This window comes from Pogoniulus pusillus, chromosome 11, assembly GCF_015220805.1.
Source record: "Pogoniulus pusillus isolate bPogPus1 chromosome 11, bPogPus1.pri, whole genome shotgun sequence".
Taxonomy (NCBI): Eukaryota; Metazoa; Chordata; class Aves; order Piciformes; family Lybiidae; genus Pogoniulus; species Pogoniulus pusillus.
Genome location: NC_087274.1, coordinates 3,050,538 through 3,071,031, shown reverse-complemented (window position 1 = coordinate 3,071,031; position 20,494 = coordinate 3,050,538). Strand labels below are relative to the sequence as shown.

Below are 20,494 nucleotides of genomic sequence, written 5' to 3'. Positions count from 1 at the left end.
TGGCCCCAGCAGCCGCAGGAGCAGCCAGAAAGGGCTCTGCAAGGAGCTGTGCTCTTGGGCTGTATCGCCTGGGTCTCACCCTGCAGCCTGCACTCAGCTCTGAGCCAGGGCCTGGCCACCTCTAATCGCTGCTTTCTTCTATCTCTTCTCTTCTTCTTTCTTGTCTAAGGAAGCAAAAGGAGCACTCAGCACCAGGGTGGGTGACAGAGGGTTGAGCCTGCTCTGTGCCAGCCTGGGCACGCTCTGGGCTGGTGGTGCAGCGGGCAAGGAGGTAACCATAGAACGGTTGGGGTTGGAAGGTTTGGTTCCAACCTCACCACCTCCACGGGCAGGGACACCTTCCACTGAGCAGGTTGCTCAAGGCCCTCTCCAACCTGGCCTTGAACACCTCCAGGCAGGAGGGCATCTACAGCCTGTGCCAGTGCCTCACCACGCTCACTGTAAAGAATTTCTTCCTAATCTCCAGTCTCAATCTCTTCTCCTCCAACTTCAATCTGTCACTTCTCATCCTATCACTACCAGCCCTTCTAAAATGGCCCTTCCCAGCTTTCTTCTAGGCCCCCTTCAAGTACTGGAAGCTGTGTGGGAGGCAACAGGCAGCTCTCTTAGAGAGATGATGCTGGGTGTAGCTGGGTGGAGATGCATGAGGGCTGCCAGGCTCTTCCAGTGAGACACTGGGGCAGTCCACCTCTCCACTCATGCCATACTCCTCTAGCTCCCTAAGAAGGGAGGGTTAGCTCATCCCTCTGGAATAAGTTGGAGATCCTTATGCTGTTCTGTTCAATTGCTAACATCTGAAAAGAGAAACAACACAACAAACAACTGAAAACAGCCCACACCAACCTAAAAGCCTTTACCTAGCAGTAGCATCAAACTCTCCCCTCCAGATGTACACCCTGCAGTTGCAGCCTTTTGAACTAAGCACACCACACCAAAAAAAAAAAAACACCCCACAAGACATAGTTTTTGTTTTGCTTAAACTTTGAGGGCAAAGCCAAGAAGTACTGGACATTAAGAATGATATTTTCCTGTAATAAAAAGTACACTCTCCCAGTAGCATGGGTTTCTGGAAGCTGATGTTGATGGGTGAATCACTTGGTCCATCAAATTCTGCTGGGTCCAGACTGACAGTGTAATTCTGAGTTGGTGTTTACTGCAGGGAGCTCTCATTTGTTCCTCCTGAATGGGCTTTTTGTGAGCTCACAGTGTGTGCATCCAAACCCACACTTTGGGAAGAAGCCTTCGCAGCAGCTGCCAAGAAGGAAAAGTTCATAGGCAAACCCTTGTGAGACTCAGCCCCCAGAAGCACTGCAGAAGTGCCTCCCTGTTTAGGTATGCCTGGAAAAGTTCACCCCTGCAGAGTGCTGCACAGCTCCCACACTGCTTGCCGACCTGCACCACTCATAGGGGGCTGGAGGAAACTGTGGGTTTGGAATCTCTCCAGAGAAGGAGACTCCACAACCTCTCTGGGCAGCCTGCTCCAGGGCTCCAGCACCCTCACAGCAAAAGAGTGTTTAGGTAGGTTGATGTGAAAACCCCTGGGTTTCAGTTTGTGCCCACTGCCCCTTGAACAATAACTGGACACCATTGGAAAGAGCCCAGCCCCATCCTCATGACCCCCACCCTCTACTCCTCAGCACAGAGAAGATCCCCTCTCAGGCTGAACAGCTGCTTTCTCTCAGCCTTCCCTCCTCAGAGATACACTCCAGTCCCCCCAGCATCTTTGCAGCCCTCCTCCAGACTCTCTCCAGTAGATCCCTGCCCCTCTTGACCTGAGAAGCCAAGAACTGGAGGCAACACTGCAAGTGCAACCTCACTAGGGCAGACTAGAGGGGCAGATGGCTGTGGTTTGGTTGCCCTTTCCCCCCCACACTTCAGTTGTTGGCATCTGCTCAGCATTTCCCTCTTGAATAGCACAGCGCAGGTGTAAAACACTTACCACCCAGGAATGAAAGAGGCAGGAGGAAAGGGAACTGCAGTGTCCTCTCTCTGCTCAACTGTTCACCACTCTACAGAAAAAGAGAATTGGGAACAGGAAATCTCTGACTGCTCTGAAGAGACCTGGAATGTGTTCAAGTGCTGCGAGAAGTCACCCAGCAGTTGTGCTCGGGTCCAAGGGGCTGCCCCCCATGGTCCTGCCATCAGCCAGACCCACTTTGGGCAAGCTGGGCAACTCCCAGCAGCCCCCAGCCAGGTTCAGGCACGTCTCCATTTTCCCATCAGCAGAGTGGCAAGGAGAACAGAAGCCTTTTGTGCCGCTGCATTAATGTTTCTCAAGCTCTTTGAAGATGAAAAGCACTACAAATAACATAAAGTCTGGGGCTGCAGCACTCCTTGGTGCTCAGCTCTGAGTGTGAGCTGGGGAACTCTTGCCTCTCTCTCATCATGAGAGACAACTGCAAGTCTTCAAGCTGTCACTGAACCACTGTGAAATGCTAAATGGTTTTGAAATCTTATTTTTGGGTACAGAGCTGACATTGTTGATTTGCACTTTCCTTGTTCAGGAAAACTGAGGCTAGTTTCTAGGGAGACCCTTTCCACGTGACACCAGAAAGGCGAGTGTTCGGTGTGACCCCCGCCGTGGGTTGGGCTGTCCAAACATACTCAGTGCACAGCAGCTGGCAGGCACAAAGGCATTCCCAGCTCAACCATCACCATCAGACTTACCCCTCCTTGGACATGCAGTGGGTTGAGATAAGTGAGGCTGGGGACATGGGTCTAAGCTCATCACCCCATGCGGACTAGTGGCACACCCTGTGCCCCCAGACAGCCTCCATCCATCAGCTGAGGAGCTGCTTGCTCCCACTCGTGATACTCAAAAGCAGGACATATCTATGGTGCTAGGTTGGACTGGATGAGCTTGGAGGTCTCTTCCAATCTAGTTGATTTTATGATTCTATGAACACAAGCCCTTTGAGAAGAGGCTGAAGGAGCTGGGAGTGTGCAGCCTGGAGAAGAGAAGGCTCAGGGCAGAGCTCATTGCTGTCTACAACTACCTGAAGGGAGGCTGTAGCCAGGGGGGATTGATCTCTGCTGCCAGGCAAGCAGCTACAGAACAAGTGGACACAGCCTCAAGTTGTGGCAGAGCAGGTCTAGGCTGGATGTTAGGAGGAAGTTGTTGGCAGAAAGAGTGATTGGCATTGGAATGGGCTGCCCAGGGAGGTGGTGGAGTCACTGTCCCTGGAGGTGTTGAAGCCAAGTCTGGCTGGGGCACTTAGTGCCATGGTCTGGTTGATTGGCCAGGGCTGGGTGCTAGGTTGGCCTGGCTGAGCTTGGAGGTCTCTTCCAACCTGGTTGATTCTATGATTCTATTTCAGATCAGCAGACGCTGGCTCACCTGTCTCATGGGTGGTCTCTCTTGTGTCAGGGCTGAACTGCTCCAGCAAGGATGGTAGAAAGGATGGTAGAAAGATTCCCATCTGAGTGCTGGGCTTTGGCCTGGATCCAGAGCTTTTACAGCCTCTCTGAGCTTGCTTTACTCATGAAGCAGAGAAAACTCACGGCAGTGAGACCTTACACCCACAGACAGCAGCTGAGCAAGATGCCTCTTCAACCTGCTGAGCTTTATTCTGTCTGCTCTAAGCTGGGGGTTTTGGAGCATTCATTATTCCATGTGGTCCCTGCAAGGCTGAGGAGCATGCAGATGACTTCATTTTCTTTTCCTGGATATTAAGCAATGCTGACGAGGGACCCGTCCCTTAAATTGGTCATTGGCATTCACAGTGGGAAAGGCTCTGCTGTTATGGCAGCTTTGCTCTGCCACAGCTGAATCTCTCTGCCAGGGAGCTGATGATGTGTTAGACAGAGTTAATAAAAGTAATTGGCCTTCATAAAGGAAAAAGAAGAATATAATGTTGGGAGGGGGGGAGCGGTAATCAGCTGCAGTTTCCATTCTCTCAGCTGAGCAAATAGCAGGGAACAGCCACCAAAACTTAGAGAATCATAGAATCAAGCAGGCTGGAAGAGACCTCCAAGCTCATCCAGTCCAACCTAGCAACCAGCCCTATCCAGTCACCTAGACCATGGCACTAAATGCCTCATCCAGTCTTCTCTTGAACACCTCCAGGGACGGTGACTTGAGGAATGTCACATGAAAACATGAAAGAAACATCCTTCTTGGCAGGGAGTCCTGGGAGAGAGAGCTGCTACACAACCAACAGGAGCACAGGTGGATCTGGGACACGGCCCAGGAACCGAGTGGGAAACATAACCCGGAGAGAAGAGGAGGTCAATAAAGCAATTAACTACCACCTGCCACTACCAGACCCACGGGCATCTTTGGTCATGGGCCTCTTGGGCACACACCACTCACTGCTCTAACCCAGCATCCCTGCTGTCCCCTCCTCAGGCCACCCACACTGGGGTGTGGCAGGGCACGGCAGGTGACAGCACTGTGAGATGCTGGTGGCTGCAGTCTGCCCACCCCACAGCAAAGGCTGAGCAAGGCAAGGCAAGACGCGGAGCTGCCTGTTTACCTAAGGGCTGCTGCTAGGCACAAGGCAGGCAGAGAATCTGCTTCCCTTATTTTTAAATGCTGTGTTGTGTGAAGTTAATGTGCAGAGAAGGTGCCAGACTAACAACCCTGAAGAACAGAACTGCCTGCTTAGCAAGCAGCCAGCAGAGCTCTCCCAACAGCAATTGTCTGCAGAGGAACCGCAGTGGGCACAAGCCACAGCCAGAGCCAGGCAGATGACAGAGAGCTCACCCCAAGCTCACAGGTCAGCCAGGTTCAGAGCACACAAGGGGTGCATGCAGGCAGAGTTTCCTTCAGAAACCTCGTTAGAAACCACTGCTCTTCCCTCAGCCCCTGCCTGAAAAGGGCCAGCACATGCATTATGCACCAAGAAGGTTTAGGCTGGATGCAACAAGAATTCTTCCCTGAAAAGGTTCTCAAACACTGGGACAGGCTCCCCTGTCGGTTGAATCCCCATCCCTGAGATGTTCAAAAGACACAGAGCTGTGGTGCTAAGGGACATGGCTTACACCAGGCATGGCAGAGTTAGAGACTGGTTGGACTGAGGGACCTCAGAGGGGCTTTTCCAACCCAAACCATTCCATGATGTATGAGTGTGTGACCACCCTGGCAAGGAGTTCACAAAGGCACAGGTATACTTACTTATTTTCACTGGTCCCTTTCCACTCTGCAGCTTCCTTGTGCTTATCACCTCCTTTTTCACCTTAATTTGTGGCAATGATTTCCAGGAAGTCCCAAAGACCTGAGAATTTGCCTCTGCTGAAAGGATGAGATCCTTGGCCCTGCTGCAGAGAAACACCTTCTCTCCTGGGCTTGGCAGCCTCTGGGAAACGTTACCTGATACAAGAGGTCCCCTGCCTCTAGAGATGATTGTGTGCAGCACTGCACCCTGCCAGCCCCAGCAATCACAGGATCAGGCAGGGTTGGAAGGGACCACAAGGAGCAGCCAGTCCCAACCCCCTGCCATGCCCAGGGACACCCTACCCTAGAGCAGGCTGCACACAGCCTCAGCCAGCCTGGCCTCAAACACCTCCAGCCATGGGGCCTCAACCACCTCCCTGGGCAACCCATTCCAGCCTCTCACCACTCTCCTGCTCAACAACTTCCTCCTCACCTCCAGTCTGAGGAGGAAGTTCTTGGAGGAGGAAGGGCCCTGGGGACCAACACCCAGCCCTTAGACTCTATCCAGCATGCTACAGTTGGACATTTACACATCAGGAACCTGAGTAACTCTTTATGGCACAAACCTCAGGTTAAACTTCATTTCAAACAAGCTTCCACCTTCCACGGTGGGACAGTGCCCCTTGGAACGATGTTTCACTTCTACGACTTCCATACTGGAGTGTTAGGCTGCTCCTTACCAGGAACTGCACACAACAGAAGCACAGGATGGAAGGGCCTGTTCCAAATGCCCCCGTTACAAGTATTTCTCTGTTCCACTCTCATCAAGGGGCAAGAAAAGAGCCTCAGGTCTTTGTTTGGACTGAAGCAGAGGGCGAGATTGTTCTTGCTCTGCCACACTCGATCGATGCTCTGGCTCCAGCAAAGCTACTGAACATACATTCAAACCACAGACATCACACTCTGCATCTACAGACCCTGAGCTGCTCCTCTGCTCTCTACAAAGAAATGCAGAGCAGGGAATGAGCTCAGAGCTGGGATTGTCTTTTTAGGAGGAGCAGCAACAGAAGGCTCTTTTGCTAGGGCTGTGCCTCAGGGCTCTCCTGTGTTGTGCCCACTAGCACTGGTCTCACTCTGATGGCTCTAGAATTGGTCTTGTGAAAGTGTTTGCCTTCAGGAAGGAGCAAAGTGTACAGAAAAGGGACAGACAACATAGATTGGGGTGGGAGGGGCCTTAAAGATCATCTAGCTCAAATCTCCCTGCCATGGGAAGGAACAAGGAACACCTTCCTGTCCAACCTGGCCTTGAACACCTCCAGGAAGGGGGATCCACAACTTCCCAGGGCAAACTGTTCAGTGTCTCACCACCCCCAATGGAAAGAATCTAAATCTTCCATCCCCAAGCTTCAATCCATTGCCCCTCATCCTGTCACTCCAAGCCTTTGTCAAAGTCCCTTCCTGACTTTCTTGTAGCCCCCATTCAAGCACTGGAAGGCTGCTCTAAGGTCTCCCTGGAGCCTCCTCTTCTCCAAGCTGAACAGCCCCAGCTCTCTCAGCCTGTCTCTGTAGAAGTGCTCCATCTTCTAACCAATCTGGGGTTAACTCAGATGACAGAGCAGTGGCTGTAAGGCATCAGAACCCTCTATGAAACCTTCAGCAGGTACAAACTTTTCAACATCTGTCAGCTGAACCACCTCCCACCCCCACCCTGAGCTGACATTTCCTTTGCACTGATGTAAATCCTTTTACTTCTCTTGAAGAGAATTACAGGGGTGGGGGGAAAGAAGGAATGATCCAATCCTTGCTCCCTGACACCAGTACCAAAAAGATGCTGGCACAAGTATTGCTCCCCTAAGAGCAAGAGCCCATATTTCATGTCAAGGAGTAGGAGGTGCCTGCTTTTATAGGCACCATAGATCATCGCCCTGTGTCTTGACAAGTTAATTGTCTGCAGTTTTTCTAGGAAAACTACAAACTTGGAAAAAAAAAAACCCTCAAACAAACCCTTAACAACAAATGAAATGAGCTGAAAGATGAAGAGAGCATGGAGCATCCCGGGCTTATTGCTCTGGGAATGTGTGGATTCTGATATGCTCGAGTTGAGCCTGAAAAAGAGGATTTAGAGTGGTCCAACACACTGCTCTGGGTGCTGCTTATAGCAGAGATATTAATACTTAGCAGCAGAATTGCTTATGGAGCATGATCTGTGCAGAAAAAAAACCCTCCACAAACCCAAAACAGCTGAACTTGACAAAGCTGAGAACAAAACATTAATTAATCAAAGCAGGGAATGGTACTCGTGGGGTTTGTGAAGTCCATGGCAGCATTCACAGGCTGCTAAGGGTCAGGCCTGCCATAGCCCATACAATTAAGTAAAACAGAATAAATTATGCCAGATGACAACTTCCAGGAGAAAATATGGATGCAAGGTTTCAGCTAAGCAGCTTTTATGCACAGCAGCCATTTATTGGGGGAAACACTTCAGGCTGCCACTTGAATAACAGCTAAGTGTTGTACAGGGGGCAAGAGCTATTTTAGACAGAATGGAGAAGGGAAACTCTTGGACACGCTCTTGGTTACGAGGAGCTAGACTCTGCTGCAGCCCCAACAACACATCCCCAGGTGGATCCACTGCACTTCAGTATCCTACAGAGAGGAAATACCAGCACGCAGCAGGAGAGCCTACAGCGACCCAAAAGCTATCCGAGGTGAGGCAGGATTGTACCCCAAAAGCTCTGTCTGAGCCTTTGGCTGCAGTGGGGCTCTTTTCAGAGCAGTAATGGTAGGAAGCAAACCAGGCAACCTGTGGACAGACACATCCATATCCCACATCATAACAAAGTTCACCCAGGACACCAAAGGAAAGCATTATACCCTCAAAAGGTATGAATGTTGTTGTAGAACCCATCTCTGAGTGACACTTGTGCTGAGGGAGGAGAGCAGCACCTCCTAAGGTTTCTTTTTCTGCCTTAGGGAGACAGAGTTTAGAGCTCAGAATTCAGTCTTCAAATCTATGCAGGGAAACCTACCAGCTGCATTCACTAAGCAGCTTTTTAAGGGACAGAAGCCCTCTGAGAGCCCAAATAATATTCTTTTTCTCTCTCAATTCTTTCTTAGCTCTTATCACCACACTGACAACCTCCCATGGGACAGCCAGGTTCTTCTCACGACAAACTGGGATCGAAGAAAACTAACCCAGAATTCACTTTTGGTATCAAATAGAAGCTTCCTAAATTTGGATCTGGATGACCTTGCCACTTGGATTTTCCAGACAGTAATGGGAGACTGTTTATGGAACACAGGATTTGGCACTGACTGTACTTTTAAGTGTAAAAAAGCCAAAGAGCCAAATGCTCTGTTGGTGTGTATATCCCCAAGTCTCCACTTAATTCCTCTGAGGTGAGACAACTTTGACTGAACAAACTCCTGATTTTGAATTTTCCCTGTAACTGCGTGTAAGGAGTTAAGTTTGTTCAGTTGTTTGTCTCCAGATGTCTTAGAATCATAGAATCAAGCAGGTTGGAAGAGACCTCCAAGATCATCCAGTCCAACCTAGCACTCAGCCCTGGCCAATCAACTAGACCGTGGCACTAAGTGCCTCATCCAGTCTTGTCCTGAACACCCCCAGAGATGGTGACTCCACCACCTCCCTGGGCAGCCCATTCCAACGGGAAATCACTCTCTCTGGGAAGAACTTCCTCCTAACACCCAGCTGCTTATCCTCAAGTAACAGCTGCTAACCAGAAAAGGCAAGGGAGCCTTGCTCTTCCTAGCTTTTTTCCCTCCTTCTCCATGTTTCTAACTTTTCCCCCTGCACCTGTAAGGCAAAGAAAATTCAAGTGCTTTTCCCAGCCAACGACTTGGTTCTTTCTTAGTCACAGGGGGTCCACAAAAGAACTATTTCTTCTGCAGTAGGAGGCTGAGACATTGCAGCAGCTCCAAGGAAAGCCTGGATGAGGCACTTAGTGCCATGGTCGAGTTGACTGGATAGGGCTGGGTGATAGGTTGGACTGGATGAGCTTGGAAGTCTCTTCCAACCTGGCTGACTCTATGATATTCACAGTGCAGCCTGAGCCACAATCTACTGGAGCCATCCATAAGGCTGAATTTCACTTCAACAACAGGTGGATTAAAGCCCTATCAGAGATTACAATACAGTTTTTGGGGGAGTTAAACTGCTATGACCTCAAAACACACTGGATGATTTGCTCTAGAACCAAAATATCCCACTCAGGACTCTAAAGAAGATACTTCAACATAAAAACTCTTTGGGATACAAATTAACTCTAAGAAATGCAACTGGTTTGCTCTAAACAATTCCAAAGCTGACAGCCAGATGATCTCTGCCATACCACCCTCAAACTGCTGGGTGAGAGCATGCATGAAAATGATGACCAAAAGCAGCAGGGATTTTCCTGAAGTTATAGACTCAAGATTGCAAGTCAGAGACAAAACAAATGCTCCTTTACCCAGAACGCCTTCGGTGCAGACAAAATGCCAAACAGAATAAAAAGTGGTGAGATGTGATCATCTCCCCCTTAACTAATGGACAGATAGCAGTAAATTAACAAGTGATGTTTATTAGTTTAATATTCAAATATGGTGAACAGAATCAAAAAGACTGCTTCATAGAAATGAGTGATCTTGAAACCCCTGAAATTACAATGCCGACTCGGCGAAGTGAAGTGCATTTGAACCCTACCTCTCCTCTCTCATAGCCTTGCACAGCTCACCAAGCACACTTCATAGACTACAACCTTCAGGCACACAGATTCCTCTTCTCCCAGAGCAGGGCCAGGCACTCCAGTGAGGAGAACTGGCACAGTTCAGCTGAAATCAAAGCACTGAGGCTAACTCACACTGAGCACACGCCTGGCCCTACTGAATGAATCTCCCACAGACCTATTTCTGCAGCTGTCAGCTCAGCAAAAAAAAAGTTAACAAACCCAAACCATTTAACAGTAGCTGTGCTTGATTCGAGGTTGCAGAATTTGGCCTCTACTCATTTTGGGGTGCTCTGAATTTGGTGCCGTATGCTGAAGTGCTAAGCGTAACTTGGCAGGGGTTCTCCTCTCCCCCCAGCATCTCTTGTTTGGTATTGACATTAGGAAATAAGTTAAGGAGCTCTGCCTGCTTTTCTTTACAGCAAAGAAAAAGGAGGAAAATGGATTTGTTTTCTTCCCACAGAAGTTTCTAAACCAGCAAAGATTTATAATACAAAAACTTATACGCAAACCTCTGCAAGTGTGCCGAGTTTAAATCAACCCCCGTGACATAAAGACCCTTAGCCTTGAAACATGAAGCCAAATGCAAAAAGGAAAACAAAAGCACAAACCTGATTGTAACCAGAGCAAAAATCTGATTGAATACAGCAGCAGCCACTGCGTTAGTCAAGCGTCCCACGGACAGCTGTCAAAACTCGCCCCCCACACAGCTCCAGCGTCTTGGATGCACTGAGGGGAAGACTGCAACCATACCCAGCTCAGTCCCTGGGAAAGCTTGCCCAGCTTTAAAGTTATTTCAAGTGTAAAAAGAAGGAGTATTGGGGACCTGGGGAAACTACACAAGCAGCCTCTTCCTATCTCCCCAGCTGCAAAAAACATCAGCAGTGTGCAAGACCAGAAATCCTGATGGATTTTTTTCTCTTCTGAGTTTCCACTCACACTTGTTTCTTTGATTTTCAAACAGCTCACAATTCTTTCTCTTTTTTTACTTTCAATCTCTGTTTTCCCTTCAGTTTGTACTGGTGAAGGGCCAGGTTGGTGGAGAACTTAGCAGAACTCAGCTAGCTAAAACAACCTGGGAACCATTCTTACCTTCCCCTCCCTGTCCCCATCCCCACCACCATCACCACCACGCACCCCAAAATCTGTTTTCAGATGAATTTGGATACAGCTTTGACAAACATTAAATCTCTTCTTTAATGATGTTCCTCAAACAAAACAGTTAGCAAAATATCTGAATTTTCCTTGTATAATGTCACATTTTAATGTAAACATCAAATAATGTACCAAAAAAGTTTTTTTTTGTTGTCTTTTTTTTTTTTTTGTTTCGTTTTTTTTTCCTTTTACCAGAGAAGGGAGGGAAGGGGAAAAAAAAAGGAGAGCAATAAAGAAGGGGAAAAAAAAAAACCCTTAAAGCGGCACAATTCTTTATACCACTGGAGGAGGAGAAAAGGAGGGGGAGGGAGGGAGGGAGGGAGGAAGGAAGAAGCCAGATTACAAACATTTACACATGCATAGTGGGGGAGGGAAGGGAAGAGGAAATGAAACAAACCAACCAAAAAAAAACAAAACCAAAATAAAACCCAAACAAAAGAACAAAAAGAGAAAAAAAAAAATCATTGTTTATTTTTTTTACTAAAGTCACACTTTTTTTTTTTGTGGTTTTTCTTTCTTTTTTAAAATAGGAATTATTAAATCTACTAAGCACCAACAGACCTAAAAAGTTCTTTTTTTTTATTCCTTTTTATTTCCTTTTAATTTTTTTTTTTCATTTTTCAGCTTTTTTTTTTTTTGTTGTTGTTTTTTTGTGTGTTTTTTGTGGGTTTTTTTGGTGGGTTTTTTTGTGGGTTTTTTGTTGGGGTTTTTTGTGGTTTTTTTTTTGTTGGGTTTTTTTTGTTGGGTTTTTTTTGTGGGTTTTTTTGTTGAGTTTTTTTGGTGGGGTTTTTTGTGTGGTTTTTTTGTGGGTTTTTTTGTGGGGGTTTTTTGTTGTTTTTTTTAATGGGTTTTTTGTGGGGTTTTTTTGTTGGTTTTTTTTTTGTTGGGTTTTTTTTGTGTGTTTTTTTGTGGCTTTTTTTGTGGGGTTTTTTTTTCAGCTTCATGATTTGTTTTAATAAAAAAAAAAAACATACCCAAAAACAAACCTATCAAATGAAACTTTTCAAACGAGCTTCTCTTATCAGCTTGTCCAAAGGAAAAATAATTAAACACAGAATGTTTGGTTTGGTTTTTTTCTTCTTCTTCTTCTTCTTTATTTCTTTCTTATTATTATTATTAATATTCTGTTGTTGTTGTCTGTTTTGTCATCGTTGTTTGGGTGGGGTTTTGGTTTGGAGTGGGGGGTAGGTATCTTTGCTTTGCCTTTTTGGGGGTCTTTATTATTAGTAATACTATTTTTGGGTGGTTTTAATTTTGGTTTGGGGGTGGGGGTAGGAATCTTTAATTTGTTTTGCCTTTTTGGGGTCTTTAATTTTATTATTACTACTATTTTTGGGTGGTTTTAATTTTGGTTTGGGGTAGGGGACAGGAATCTTTAATTTGTTTTGCCTTTTTGGGGTCTTTAATTTTATTATTACTACTATTTTTGGGTGGTTTTAATTTTGGTTTGGGGGTGGGGGGTAGGAATCTTTAATTTGTTTTGCCTTTTTGGGGTCTTTAATTTTATTATTATTACTACTACTTTTGGGTGGTTTTAATTTTGGTTTGGGGTGGGGGTATGTAACTTTAATTTGCTTTGCCTTTTTGGGGTATTTATTATTATTACTGCTATTTGTGGGTGGGTTTAATTTTGGCTTGGGGTGGGGGGGGTATCTTTAATTTTTTTGCCTCTTTGTGGTTTATTTTGGGGGTTTTATGTGTTGATTTTGTTGTTGATGAATTTGTTTAGTTGGGGTCTTTAATTTTATTATTAGTAGTACTATTTTTGGGTGGTTTTAATTTTGGTTTGGGGTGGGGGTATGTAACTTTAATTTGCTTTGCCTTTTTGGGGTATTTAATTTTATTATTATTATTATTACTACTACTTTTGGGTGGTTTTAATTTTGGTTTGGGGTGGGGGACAGGAATCTTTAATTTGTTTTGCCTTTTTGGGGTCATTAATTTTATTATTATTATTATTGCTACTACTATTTTTGGGTGTTTTCAATTTTGGTTTGGGGTGGGGGGTAGGAATCTTTCACTTTTTGCCTTTTTGTGGTTTACTTTGGGGGTTTTATTCTTGATTTTGTTGTTGATTAATTTGTTTTGGTTTGTCTTGCAGGGTTTTTGCTTGGAGTCTTTAATTTTATTACTATTAGTACTATTTTTGAGTGGTTTTAATTTTGGTTTGGAGTGGGGGACAGGAATCTTTGTTTTGCCTTTTTGGGGTCTTTAATTTTATTATTAGTACTATTTTTGGGTGGTTTTAGGTTTAGTCTGGGGTGGGGGTAGAAATCTTTAACTTTTTGCCTTTTTGTGGTTTACTTTGGGGGTTTTATTGTTGATTTTATTGTTGATGAATTTGTTTTGTTTTGTCTTGCAGAGGTTTTGTTTAGAGTATTTTATATTATTATTATTATTACTACTATTTTTGGGTGGTTTTAATTTTGGTTTGGGGTGGGGGGTAGGAATCTTTAATTTGTTTTGCCTCTTTGTGGTTTATTTTGGGGGTTTTATTGTTGATTTTGTTGTTGATGAATTTGTTTTGTTGGGGTTTTTGCATGGGGGCTTTAATTTTATTACTATTAGTGCTATTTTTGGGTGGGTTTAAGTTTGGTTTGGGGTTAGGGGTAGGAATCTTTAATTTGTTTTGCCTTTTTGGGGTCTTTAATTTTATTATTAGTAGTAGTATTTATTGGTGGTTTTCATTTTGGTTTGGAGGTGGGGGGTAGGAATCTTTAATTTGTTTTGCCTTTTTTGGGGTCTTTAATTTTATTATTATTAGTAGTATTTATTGGTGGTTTTCATTTTGGTTTGGGGGTGGGGGGTAGGAATCTTTAATTTGTTTTGCCTTTTTGGGGTCTTTTATTACTATTAGTACTTTTTTGGGGTGGGTTTAATTTTGGTTTAGGGTGGGGGGTAGGAATCTTTTTTTTTGCCTTTTTGTGGTTTACTTTGGGGGTTTTATTGTTGATTTTTTTGTCGTTGAATTTGTTTTGTTGGGTTTTTGTTTGGGGTGTTTAATTTTATTATTATTAGTACTATTTTGGGGGGGGTTAATTTTGGTTTGGGGTGGGGGGTAGGAATCTTTAATTTTTTGCCTTTTTGGGGTCTTTAGTTTTTTTATTACTACTACTGTTTTTGGGTGTTTTCAATGTTGGTTTGGGGTGGGGGGTAAATATTTGCAATTAATTTTTTTTTTGCCTATTTCTGGTTTATTTTGGGGTGGGTTTTGGGTTCTTTTTTGTTGTTGTTCTGTTGATTTTGTTTTGTGGCTGTTTTGCAGGGTTATTGTTTGGGGATTTTTATCTTATTATTGGGTGGGTTTAATTTTTGTTTGGAGGGAGGTATTTTTAATTAATTAATTTTTGCCTTTTTGTGGTTCATTTTGGGTTGTTTTTCGTTGTTTTGCTGAATTTGTTTTCTTTTGCAGGGTTTTTGTTTGGCTTTTTTATCATTATTATTATTGGGTGCTTTTAATTTTGGTTTGGAGTGGGGGTAGTTATTTTTAGTTAATTATTTTTGCCTTTTTGTGGTTTATTTTGGTGGTTTTTTGGTTGTGGATTTTTTTTTCCTTGCTTGGTTGAATTTTTTATTTTGTTTTGCAGGGGGTTTTGTTTGGGCTTTTTTATTTTGTTTTTTTTTCATTATATCATTACCATTTCGGGTGTTTTGTTAATTTTGGTTTGGGGTGGGGGGTAGGTATTTTTAGTTAATCTTTTTTGCCTTTTTTGTGGTTTCTTTGTGGGTTTCTTGTTGATTTTTGGTGTTGTTTTGTTGAATTTGTTTTGTTTGGCAGGGTTTTTTGTTTGGGCTATTTTGTCTTTTCCTTATTATCATTATTATTTTGGAGTGTCTCTTTTAATTTTGGTTAGGAGTGGGGGGCAGCTATCTTTAAAATATCTTTTTTTTGGCTTTTTGTGGTTTATTTTGGGCATTTTTTTGTTGATTTTTTTGTTTTGTTGATTTTTTTTGTTTGTTCTGCAGGGTTTTTTTATTAGGGTTTTTTATTTTGGTTTATTATTATTACTATCTTGGGGTGGTTTTTTGGGGGGGGTTTTTTTGGCTTTTTTGAGAGGTTTTTGTGTTTTTAATTTTTTTAAACATTTTATTTTATTTTCTCTGTTTTTTACTGTTTTGGTGGGAGTTTTTTCCTCTTTTTTTTTCCTTTTTCCTCCTTTTTTTTCCTTTTTTATAATTTTTTCCTTCCTTTTTTCCCTTTTTTTCTTTTTTCCTTTTTTCTTTTTTTTCTTTTTCTTTTTTATCCTTTTTTCCTTTTTTATCATTTTTTCCTTTTTATCTTTTTTTCCTTTTTAATCATTTTTTCCTTTTTATCTTTTTTTCCTTTTTTATCATTTTTTCCTTATCTTTTTTTTTCCTTTTTATCTTTTTCATTTTTATCTTTTTATCCTTTTTATCTTTTTTTTCCTTTTTTGCTTTTTATCTTTTTTCTTTTTTATACTTTTATCTTTTTTTTTTCCTTTTTTTTTTTTTTAAGTATACCAATACTTTTTATCTGAATATTTCCAAACAATGGCAGTAAGCTGCTTGCAAAGAATGCCTTTACTTTACCCTACAGTGGATGGGAAATTACAATACCACATCATACAGAATCTAAAACTAGAAAAGGTTTCAAGAAGAGTGCAGCATCCCTTCACAAAAAAAAAAAGCTGATAAAACTGAAAAGTATTTAGCAGATGCTGCACTTTCATTAAAAAAAAAAAAAGAAATTTAAATGAATTTAAGCAGAAATAACATACATTTTTTACATTAACTGGCCATTTCTGGTACAGAAACCCAGCATAGTCTGCTAATGTTACTGAATAAATGTAAATGCTACTTACAATCCTCTTAAATACAATTTAGACAAACGTTTTTTCTTTTTTTTTTTTTGTTCTTTTCTCCTTTTTTTTTCTTATTTTTCCTTTTTTTTCTTCTTTTTTTTTTTCCTTTTTCATTTTTTCTTTTTTTTTTCCTTTTATTTTTCCCCTTTTTAATTTTTTTTTGCCTTTTTTTTTCTTGTTGTGGTTTTTTTTTTCCTTTTTTTCTTTATTTTTTTTTTCAAGTTGTACAGGTAACCTCTCAGCTGCTAGTTTAATGCAACAGATCATTAACATTACACCAATTAAAAAAAATAACAGCTGTGTTTTCCTACAGAAAAGCTTCCAACAAAAAAAAAAAGACCCACATCATAAAAAAAAAGAGAAAAAATAATGAAATATAACCAAAAAAAACCAAACCAACAAATCAAAATAACCAAAACCCAAAACCAAACAACCATTAGTTGCAAGTCTAGCAGCAAAGCAATTAAGTGAGGATATATTTCCTAATATAAACAAAGGGAATATTTGCAACTACAGGTGAAGCCCCAACTACCTTAGACCTACTGACACAAATAAAAAGTCAAATTCTCTCTAAAAAAAATAATCTGGTTATTTAAAATAGGAGTAAAAGCCATTGCTACCTGATGAACTACCTAGGCTAAGTTCCTGAAACAACGACAAAGGGTCGCTATTCTTTTTTGTCTGCTCAGGAGGTGGTTTGGGCTTTGGAGGAGCCCGCAGAGCACTTGCGTACGACATGACAGGTTTGCTCCCCCCAGTGTTCTGCTGGCTGTTGCTGTTTGACTCCACGATCTGCTTGTTGGGCATGAGAGGTGGGAACTGGCCAAGGTGTTGCAGCACGTTGTAGTTGAAGGAATTGGAGAGCTGGATGTTCTCAGCCTTCAGATGTTCCTCTGGGGGCTTGACCGTCTTCGGTGGAGCTGGGAAAGGAATTAACCAAGAGTTGAGATAAATCATGGAATCAACCAGCTTGGAAGAGACCTCCAAGCTCAGACAGCCCAAACTAGCACCCAGCCCTAGCCAACCAACCACACCACGGCACTAAGTGCCCCAGCCAGACTTCTTGAACACCTCCAGGGACAGCGACTGCACCACCTCCCATTCCAATGCCAATCACTCTCTCTGCCAACAACTTCCTCCTAACATCCAGCCTAGACCTGCCCTGGAACAACTTTTGACTGTGTCCCCTTGTTCTGTTGCTGGTTGCCTGGCAGAAGAGCCCAACCCCACTGGTTGACATGGGTTAGCAAAGGACTTGCGTGCTGGTTTGAGGCTAACTGGAGTATTTTAATGAGAGAAATTAGATCATTGTCTGTGAAAAGAAAATACTACTGATGTCTACGTAACTCATTGGTTCTAGAGAGATATGTAATTGCCAAACATAGGCAAAGATTCTCAGCCTCTGGCTGCTGCTTGCCATGTGTGCTGGTTTGAGCTAACTGGAATATTCTACTGAGAGAAATGAAATCCTTAGCTGTGAGAAAAGAAAGACAATAACATGCACCCTGTATCAACCATTCCTCTGCTGAGAAACACAACTAGTCAAAATATAGATAAGACACTTCTCACACACTGCTCAGCTCTCACTTCTGGCTGTGCCTTTCTTCTGGCAGTCTGGTCTGCGTGGCTGTCTCTGCCTTAACTCTCTGATCCACCTAACACTTCTTCCTCTAACCTTGTCATCTTTTTGACATCTCACCTCAGATCTCCAGATTTATCCCTTGAGATACATGTGGATTGATCTGGTTATTTGTGATGGGAGAGAAAGAGGGAGGGGGAAGGGAGGATTGGGTCAGGAGCCCTCCTGGGGTATCTGACTGTTTCTGGAAAGGGTATTATGTTTCTGTATTACTTTTAACTCATATATAGCTATATATATTGTAACTATCTGCTTGTATATTGTGCTAAACTGTACACAGAAAGCTTCATTCCTTAATTTCCATCCACCTGAGTCTAGTCTGGGTGATTTCATAAGAGTGGGGGGTGAGGTAACACCCAAACTGTCACACTATGTTAAGTGTCTCTGCTCGAATCTGTGTAATCATTCTCCTTCTAATCTCTCGTTGGCTTTTTTTTGCATCTCACCCCTGCCTGTAAGCCTTCTGAGATAAGGGAGGGGGTGGGAAGAAGAAGGAGAGTTAGCTCAGAGCCCTTCAGGGTGGTTCTGCTGTTTGGGAGGGATTCTGAATTTCTGTATTACAGGTAATTGTATGCAGTTGTAAATACTGTAAATGTTGTGTACATATGCTTGTAAATTCCTGCTAGGCTGTAAAACGTAGCTTCATTCTTAACTTCCAGCCAGCTGAGTTAGTCTGGTCAATCTCAGGCCAGAGGGGGGAACTTCCAAACCACCACACAACTTGCTAGAGACAAATAATGCTTGGATTTACAATCCCAAAAGTCTTTCTCAACTGAAAGGATTCCATGACCTATCTATAGTAAGCCCAAAACAAGTGCTCAGGAGTACAGAAACTACCTCTCCTGGTAACCTTCCCCCCAACACCCACCCATTTTCTGTCTTTGTTCATTCTGAGTCCTGGGAGACTTGTCACTGGCTTATTTCCAATGACTGGATCTTGCTCCTTGTCAGCACCACCAGGGAGACTGATGGCATTAAACCCATTCTCCATCTGCAGGTACCTGCACAGCTCCTAACACCCAACCTGCAATTCTGCACAAGCAGATTTAGCCACGGCACTGAAGGCAAAGCTGCTTCAGCATGGGATATAGTCTAATTTAAACACTTTATCCACTGAGACAGCACAAAGAGCATTTCATTCTTCTTGCTTTATAGCTTAATAGGCTAAAATTAAAATTTACAGCCCCATATATAATTCATTCTCAAAGAGCAATTCAGGCTGCCGAATGCCAACCAACTAATTATTGATATTTTAGTCTTGAATGCATTCCTGCTAATTGATATGTTCTTGCTCCACAGCTAACAACTCCTGTAACTATCAGGGGAAAAAATGGGGCTTTAAACCATAGGCATAAAACTGCTTTCAAGTGAATTTCCTGAATCCTAATGAGGGACCTTCCTTTGGTCTGAAGAATTTTGCTGTCTTACAGAGCTGGAGAAGCTCTACACTGAAATGCAGGTGTATGTCCAAGCTGAAATAGCCTAGGAGCTGGGCAACTGATGTATTCTGTAATTATTTCAGTCTTTACATGCATAATATTAGAGGGCACATGTAAAAAAGTACTATCAAGCGAGTCCAAAACAGCACCAAAAAATTAAGTATATAATTAGGCTTCTCATTGGAAGGGTCTCACAGAGGCTTTTGTTTTTGATCAAGTGCTCTAAGAAAAATAATCCAGCCTGGAGGAGAATGAATATGGCAAGAACATGAGCAAACCAGCTTTGCTCTGGTTGCTACGACTCAGAAAACCACCCAGAACACAGGCAAAAAAGCCTCCCAAAATTAACTGCAGCACTCAAGACAAGTAATGACAAGCAGGGCCAGAGGAGAAAGCTGTGTGTGGTAGAGGTGTCTCACAGAAATAAAAACATGGGATAAACATCTAGAATAAGAGCTTGATTATTTTTTCCTAGCAAAAGTGAAGAAAACCAAGCTCTCATATTGCAGTTTTGGGAAGTGCCTGCATATAACAACCCTGAGCAATTCACAGCAGCTCTCCATGCTGACAAAACCAAATACTTGTGCCACAGCCGCCTCTTGAGCCACAGGAGATGGAAGCCCTTGAGCAGCCTGGTGTCACCTTTGCTCACTCCCAGGCAGTGAACTCAGGCACAGACTGGTTCATAGCATCTCCTTCTCATGGGGTTTTATTTCATGGAGAAAAATCAATAGTAAGCAGAAAGACTGGAGTTCCTGGTCATTAACCCCTAGCACTACAAAACACATTTGGGCTTTAAATATGATCATCAGAGGCAGTCAGCTGTGAATGCAGAAAGCACAGCAGCTGTAAAGCTGGGGATCTGTTTGCATGAACTCTTACATACAGACAAGGTTGCACATCTATTTCTTGGCAAAAAAGAAACACCAAGTTAACCACAATCAAAAATATCCTCCTAGCTAATGCAGCTGCTCATCAAAACTTGCCCTTTAGTTTGGGGTTTACTGACAGCAAATGTATTGATATGGCACTTCCTAGGCACACCTATTTCCTCTGAACAGATCACTCACAAACATGTGCTCCACCTTTACACTAAAGCAAGGAAATGTGCTATCAGCTGCTCCCAGCACAACCTCACAAGGGTTCTTCAGCTCCTGTTAGATAACCACAGAGCCTTGAGAGCAGCTTCAGAGCTGGATGCCGCTGTGGCTGACACATAATACCATGCACTCAGCTCCCTGATTTCCAGGCAAAACATAAATAGATTGAAGGAGGTGCCCTGATCTTGAAGCTTTGAACTTAGCACAAAAGATGCTGCCATAAATATAGTTTGGTAAAATGTTTTCACACTTTGGAAGTGAAAATGTACATTAGGAACTTAACTCTTGAGTGCTGCTGCTGATGATGATATAAACAGCTTTCTAAAGTCAGTCTGCTCTACGTGGTTCTACTTTACCATTACTACACTACTACTACACATTACAAGATGGTTTAGGATGCTAACATTTGACCAAAACATCTTTTAAGAGAAATAAAATCAGGTTTTAACATTCACACTGGGAAATTTTTCATATTTTAGTTTATTTTAATTAAAATATCATTGGAGATCCTCAAAGCAA

General features: G+C 43.1%; 1 protein-coding gene across 4 annotated transcripts in view; it reads right to left on the bottom strand.

The window, feature by feature from the left end:
* Positions 1-14,560: 14,560 nt before the first annotated feature.
* The window catches only part of HELZ (helicase with zinc finger), a 98,036-nt gene continuing 92,102 nt past the window's right edge, over positions 14,561-20,494 (bottom strand). For all 4 annotated transcript variants that reach the window (XM_064150601.1, XM_064150603.1, XM_064150604.1 and 1 more), the window contains one exon: positions 14,561-16,717. In XM_064150601.1, coding sequence (XP_064006671.1) covers positions 16,386-16,717 — 332 coding nt within the window. In that variant the 3' untranslated portion in view covers positions 14,561-16,385. The remainder of the gene's footprint in view (positions 16,718-20,494) is intronic.